This window comes from Microtus pennsylvanicus, chromosome 5, assembly GCF_037038515.1.
Source record: "Microtus pennsylvanicus isolate mMicPen1 chromosome 5, mMicPen1.hap1, whole genome shotgun sequence".
In the NCBI taxonomy this organism is placed as follows: domain Eukaryota; kingdom Metazoa; phylum Chordata; class Mammalia; order Rodentia; family Cricetidae; genus Microtus; species Microtus pennsylvanicus.
The window spans coordinates 105068116-105075438 of NC_134583.1; the positions used below are offsets into that span (position 1 = coordinate 105068116).

A 7323-nucleotide genomic window follows, 5' to 3' on the forward strand; every position below is an offset into this window, starting at 1 on the left:
CCATCAAATTCCTAGAGTACTCTGTACCCAGACACAGACTTTTCTTTTATATACATTTTCTATGAAGGAACTGGCCCTTCCTTTCCCTGGTACTTTCTGGATTTTGCCGTATTTCACTGAAATTCTTAGGAAGACACCACTACCGCTTCTACCATCACCAATACAACCAGACACTGTTCAGGAATGGCAGGATCCATCCCTGTAATGCTGAAGAGGAAGAAACCTGTCTGGAAAACCATGTCTTTGTTGACATTGAAGGAGGTCAGGTAGGAAGGTGCTCATTTGTTCCTGTGTTCCTGTCACCCCAGGGCCTGAGCCTGATCTGTCACCCTCCGCAGTTGAGTTCCCATGTTTATACAACCCAAACAAGCCTAGTTCCATGATAGCCAGTGCTCATCATGAGTGCTCCCCCTTCCTTACCTGACATTTAGTATTAGCCCCAGGATGCTACCATTAATCTGAACTTGGGACCTAGCCTTTAGAGACAACCTCAGTCATGAACCCTGGGGTTTCTCGTGGCTTTGAGGACCATCAGTGATGATGGTGATGGTGAGGAAGAACACAGACCACTGTAGCAGAGTGCTGTGGACCAGGTCCTGTGATGAATATAGCACTCACTACTCTGACTTCTTGAGTCCTTATAGGACTGGTTTAGTTCTCTTTTGCTACCTTCAAACATGTCACAAAAATGTAGCAACTTAAAGCAGAGCATGTTTATAAGGCCATAGCTTGTGTGACTCAGGTTTGGAAGCTGTAACTTCAACGGCTCCTGTTCTCAAGGGTTGTGTAGGCAGAGTACTGCTTGAATGCCTTCTCCCAGAAATGGTTGCGAAAGGAGTTGCTCCTCACTCTGTATGCTTTGACCGGAGTGTCCTTCTATCTGCTTGATGAGCTAAGGGCCATTAGTGAAGGTTTGTCAATGACTGTTGACCAAGAAGGTGCTCTAAGTTCTTTGCCAGATGCTAGTATGGCAACCTCATGCTTCAGAGTTAATAATCTACTAGCAGGATGGATGATTCCCTTCTTTTTTAACCTAATCATGGAAACAGCTATCATCTCTGCCTTATTCTACTCCCTAGAATCAAGTCACTAGGTCCAAGCTCACACTCAAATGGAAGGGATTACTTAGATAGCAGACAGGAGTCATCGGTGACCACCATAGCAACCTGAACACCGACTGCAGAAAGAGGAAGTCAAAGGCTAGACTGCAAAGACAATTCCAGGCATAGAAGATGGATGTAGTTCAAGGTTAGAACTGAAGCTGACATATGTCAGGACGAAGCACCTGCCAGTGTATTTGATCTGCAGCGTCTTCCTGTCTCCCCTAGCCCTAACACAAAGGCAGAACTAAGGAAATGGTGGGTACGAGGGGAAAAGATATTAGTAGAGATACCACGATGCTGTATTGGAAAAGCAGACGACAATGGAGAAGTGTAGAAAGCATCCAGGCCAAAGTGACTCGGAAGCCCTTGTGGGAAGAAGTCTTTTGGCCTGGATGTGCCAAGGTATCAGTCAACAAAGGTATCAAAGGTAGGAAGTAAGGTGTGAAGTGGATCTAGAATAAGGGGTTTCAACCAGTCTGACAAGAGGAACAAAGTAAACTTCAGGTAGAGTACATACGGTAGCTCGGAGAATACTTCGAAGGCAATATTAAACAGAGACAAGGTGTAGGGGAGAGGGTGAGGAACATTGACAGCATCTACAAAGATCATTTTTACTTGACATATCTTAGGTGGAAGGCTTCAGATATTTCGGGGCCTTTAATCTGCTAGTGTGCCATGGGAAGCTGTGTGGGGGACAGAGGGGGAAGTTGTAGTAGGAGACCTTCCTAACATGAACTTTCTTGGTAGACATGATGGCCACATTGTGCTGCAACCTTGTAGGGAATGCTCTCAGATCCAAGGCCTGTGGATCCTTGTTGAGAGTGGGAGGAGACTCGGGTGAAACATTTATCATGAACCAGGAACTTGAGCCTGTGCTCAAGTCGTATAGAATAAATGCTAAGTACCTGTCAGATGTGACAATAAGATGGTCACATCTGCACCCCAAAAATGGGAAGGATTCCAAAGTAGGATTTAAACAGCAGTTGTCTCCCCATCCTCTTTGACAGCCATCCCCATGTGCCCCCACATAGTCCCTCTCCAGAATGTTCCTTTCCTAGAATTCTCCCCTGTCAACAGAAGGATCATTCCCTGGCCTGCTCCTGAGGAATTTCCCCAATATCAGAGCCCTGTGGCAATGAAGGACAGAGTCACTGAGGTAGCAAGACAAAGACACCCAGAATCCCTGAGAAATGTCTTCTTAGTACAGAAAGAGAAAATGAAATCAGGAGAGGATTCCTTGCCAGCCAACAAAAGCAATAGTTTCCGGAGAGATATTAACTTCTGCAGCTTTTGGCGGGGAATCCCCTACAGTGAGGGTTGAGAGACCAGTGTGCCTTTGTAATCCAAACTTCAGGGCCTCTCCTCCAGCACCTGGGAGCAGGTGAGCTCCTACCCACGCACCAGGAGCAAACTGTCTACGTGTAACCTCCCCTTCCTGGAGGACACCGTGTGATGATTCCAGGTTCCCCCTGGAGGATATTACAGTAACTTTCAGTGGTTAATGAATAGCTTCCTGGTGCCTGCTTCACTTAATTGTTCAAAGGCCATTTATTCCTGTGTATAAGACTGTGACCTAGCTAATGAGTGTACTTCCCCGAGAAAGCCTGGAAGCAGAGGAGTGGCAGGGTCAGACGGGCTCTGGAGAAGCAGGGATGCAGAACAGGGGTAGTCTAATCCTCTGTTCCCTCTCCCTCCTCGCAGGCTTTCTGATGATCTGCTTGGGGGGCTACTTCATCTCCAACTCTGTCATCCACTCTCAGCGGAATCTGGTCATGGCCTATGTGCTTCTGCCTATGGGCTTTGCGATCCTCCTGAGTGGAATTTTCTGGGCCACTTACCGCCACGCAAATGAAAACAAAGAGATGTTCAACCGCGTGCTGAGACAGCACCTTGCATCCCAGGACCTGCCCCTGGCCACAGTCGACAGGTACGTGCTGAGCACCTGAGGACATGAGAAGGGCTGAGCTGAGCTCCAACGTGGGAGGGAATTGGAGTGATGTTTAATTGCACAGGGGATCCACTTACTATAGGGCCATTTGCTCTGGGGTCACAGTGTGGAAGAAGAAGGCTGCTATTGGGGAAACCAATGAGGCAAGGGGGAATTTTCTTAGGGTAAGATCCTCACACCCCTAGTAAAAGCTCACATACAGCAAGCATATTAAGGGGCACAACTCCTAGGTTCTTCTTACATTTGGGGGATGATTCTAGTGAAAGGCAGATGATGACTAGGTGGTCCCTATAACCTGGTTACTGAGTTATAAAGAAAGTTCCAGACTAAATCCCCCCCCACGATAAGTGAGCAAGCAGACATCAAGTCAGTCATCAACTCCTGTGACTAAGGGAAGTTCTAGGTGTTCTAGGTCCTTTTCAGTGTTCTGCTGTCACCTTGCATGAAGGATGCATTCCAAGCAAGATGATAACACGCCCATCAATGTTATCAAATGACAGCATGAACACATACGTTGCAATGTTAATTGATCTAAGAGGGAACAAAATAATATATGCCATAGGTGATTATACACTGAAAATATTATGCCAGGTGATCCCCATTCATCAGAACGGTCAACCACTGGACCATTACACTTGCACCAAGAAGCAGCCACAGAGAAGAAATAGGACAGTGGTTCCCAGGCTTGGAGTGTGTGTGTATTCATCGCTATTTGATGAATATGGGGTTGTAATTTGGAGAGATACAAAGTTCAAGAGATGCTTTGTAGCAATATAAGATCAACTAAATACCACTAACACCCTTCCAAGTAATACATGCTAAGTTATTTGTATTTTACCAAAACAGAAAAGTCAAGGATTTGGGTAACTTTGTGGTCAGTTAATTTTGCACCAATCCTCTGATTCTTGTCCAAACACAAGAACACCATTCTTAAGGTATAGGAAGTAAGAATCCATACGTCCTTTTGTGCTCTTCATGCAAGAGTAGGAAGTCCATAAAACGTCTTCATTATCCCATGCACATTGAATAAGAGTCCTCTCGCCATGGCTGTGCCTTGCTGATATCCCTTACGCCACTCACACATGTTTCTAAGGTTAATCAGACTAACCAGGAAGTTCTTTGAGTTTAATAAAAACATTAAGATAGCAGGAGCAATTTAGTAGGTGTTTCTGGAGTGATTGAGAGTGTGTGTGCTGTTTTATTTTGATGTGTGTTTGTGTGTGTGTGCGCACGCACGTATCTACCTCTACAGTGTGAATTTCTGCTGATAGTAACTGAGTGTCTTTAGGATGCACCTGAAATTTACCAACACAGTCATATGTATTCTCTTGTCTAGAGTATTTAAAAGTAAATAATGACTGTCTTGACACCCCTATCTCACTGCTCCTTCCTGCTGCATCCTGAGATGCTCAGGTCACAGAGTTAAACGTGTGTGTGTGGGGGGGGGGGGAATCCCTATCTCAAAAATCTGCACTCCAAATAGCAGAGGTATCCAAGCGAATGTCCCTCCGGTGTTGGAATTCATGGCAGCTGTCCTCCTGAAGTCTCTCACTTGGTTCCAGGGAAGGACTCACCTTTCTGTCCCCATGACTCAGCCTTAGCTATCCCCAGGGAAGGTCAAGACTTACGTCTTACAGTAGACAGCTCCTTCAGCAATTTGGCCTTAGGCCTTGTGACATTTGGAAAGGAGCAGTGGCCCCAAATGGCAGACCTTGTAGACCTCGTTCTGTTTTGGTTACTCACCATAAACACTCCGCTGGGCACCGGGTAGATTACCTCTATAAATACACAACTCATGCGTGCTTGCCCTGGCTCTCTTCCGCTCACCCCACCTCCACCTTCATTCATGGCGGAGGAGCCAGAAGTGTTTAGTAATTGCTTAGATGGGCAAGATGATGAACAGGTCCACCAACCGGGGTGAATGACCTTAACCATGGGCAGGCCAACCTAGCAATGCTGCAGCTGAGCACCTCCCAAAGCTCTAAGCTGAAGCCTCTTGAGGCCTGAGCACGTTTGCTGTGTTTCCTCTGAAACCAGCTGCCCAGGACTTGACCATGTGTCAGGAGAGAGTGGTGGCATCTCTCGGGTCAGGGACCTGCATGGAGTTGGTTTCCCTTCTTATTTTGTTGCTTGTGAGGGTCAGAGACCTTGAGAGCAAGGGAGTGGAGGACGAGGTGTGTTAAGGATTGAGTACTGGCTAAAGAGAGGTTCGTGGTCAAAGTCTCCGTGTTACCTAGGGACGTGCACTGATAAGGACAGTGTACTGCATGGCTGCTTCCTAGACTCTTTCGGCAAACAAGGAAGAATAGCTTGGCATACCTGTTTCGAACAGGCGGACTGCTATGACTGGAAGGGATCAATTCCATAGGAAGGGTGTGCAGTTTTTAGAAACTGGCAGTGTCAGAAAAGTACATCTGTTTCAAACTCAGTGTTTCCTAGCAGTTTAGCTTCACACGATGTGAGCTGAGAGAGGCAGGCATATGCTTCTTCACCGCCGAGACCTAAATAACACATGCATCTCTGTGGCATTTCATCTCACAGGCCCGACTTTTATCCCCCGACTTATGAAGAAAGCCTGGATGCTGAGAAACAGGCCTGCCCTGCAGGCAGAGGCCTCCTGGGATTTCCTCCTCCTCTGTATTCAGCAACAAACCTGGACCTTGAAGATGAGGATGACCCGCAACCTGAGGCCCCACCACCCTACCAGGAGTGCATGGCAGATGCAGGAGTGCCAGCAAAGGCACAGGATGCCGAGGGACCAAGCACAGTGCCAAGGGCAGGGCCTGCTCTCCAACCCTCTGAACTCACCAGCTGCTGAGGGGACGGACAGGCTGGCCAGGGACTGGGAAGCAGCTCTGCCGCCCTGCATTAGAACAAGTCCACCGTGGGTTCAAGGGACTCGCGTTCAGCCTTGCCAGGGCAGTATGGGATCCTTGAGGGACATAGCCACCAGCAGGAAGCTGGTGTAGAGAATTCCCACTAAGCCCAACCCAGGGGAACCTTAGACTGAAGAGAAGGTAGAAGGCCAGGCTCCCTTCTAACCCCGTGATCTCAACTCAAGCCTGGAGGGGCCCTTGCTGTGGGTGGGGCTGCAACAGCCCTTCACATACCGTGTCAAAAGAGTCTCAAAGGGAAGATGCCTGGGAGGCCGCATTGGAGTCACCCACTGACTGTGCTACCCGAGAGACACCACAGCTCACACATATCATGGGAGGGGCCCTAGGAACCAAGGAACGTCATTTTGTATAGTTTTATTTGAATTATCTATGTTTTCTTTCTGTGTGAAAGGGAAGAGACCGCAATATTTGCTTTCAAATGGTTCAAACACAAAGTGTAGAGTTATCTCTTAAAGAGGTTTTCATATAGACACATAGGGGTTCTTACAGATTCAAGCTGACTAGATAGAATACTTAATTCATGATCCAGGGAGTCAAGGGTGACTGATGCTAATCCACAACTTATCACAAAGCTCGAGAAGTTTAAAAAATGTTTATAGGCAGTTTTCCAATATGCCCCCCCCTTCAAATTCAGATTGTCAGAGATTAAAAACTGTAAGGCCATGTTTCCACTACCAAGGATGCTTTCTGTGTTTCAAGATAGAGAACTAGACTTCTAGACTTAAAAAACCCAGTGGTCCCTCCTTGACTTTAATTTCTTTGGGGGAGTTTTTAAAATCAGAGAACAGGCTGGGTGTGTGTGTGGGGGGGGAATGACAGGACACACAGGCTGGGGCTTTTAAACGTGAATGAGAATATCCATCTCCCGGCCTCATGTTCTTTCTCTAACCGAGTAAGGCATCTGGGTCCAGGCTGATATCTAACAGTTATGACACGCCTTTCAAGGGGTGAGTAGGCTAGCTCTCGCATGCATGTTATTAGCCCCCACCCCATCTTTAAGAGGTGGATGCTACAACCATTCCTGTTTTAGGGATGTGTCAACCGAGGCTTTGAGCATTCAGGAAATGTAGTCAATGAAACAGTGGCCTCAAGAAAGGTGAATAACCTAAGGTACACGAGAGGAGTTACTACCTCAGAATTTTGAGCACATGGGCTATTTTTTTTTCTCTTTCTGGGACACAGCTTCGATTTCTTGCTCCATGTCAAAAGTGACCCCAGGAGAAAGCAGTGTTCCAGGTCACTGCTGAACTATCCACCCTTGAAGAAGCAGCTGAGGTGGCTTCTTGGTTAAAATATGCCAGACTGTTTCCTGCCTGTGAAATGGGCCCTCAGAGTGCAGTTTTCCTGACTCCTCCAGAGGGCAGCCAGCATGATG

General features: G+C 47.2%; 1 protein-coding gene across 1 annotated transcript; it reads left to right on the forward strand.

Annotated features, from left to right (window-relative positions):
• The first annotated feature begins 2691 nt into the window (after window positions 1-2691).
• On the forward strand, window positions 2692-6736 carry Tmem252 (transmembrane protein 252). Its single transcript, XM_075973745.1, has 2 exons — window positions 2692-3030; window positions 5593-6736. Exons 1-2 carry the CDS (start codon window positions 2756-2758, stop codon window positions 5867-5869), a joined length of 552 nt encoding a protein of 183 aa, XP_075829860.1. The 5' UTR covers window positions 2692-2755; the 3' UTR covers window positions 5870-6736.
• Window positions 6737-7323: the final 587 nt, after the last annotated feature.

What these genes read in the sequence shown, in the direction of transcription:
- Tmem252 (XM_075973745.1), top strand. Translation starts at nt 2,756, where the DNA reads ATGCAGAACAGGGGTAGTCTAATCCTCTGTTCCCTCTCCCTCCTCGCA. An exon ending in CCCCTGGCCACAGTCGACAG is followed by an intron (nt 3,031 to 5,592) that starts GTACGTGCTGAG and finishes TTCATCTCACAG; the next exon opens with GCCCGACTTTTATCCCCCGA.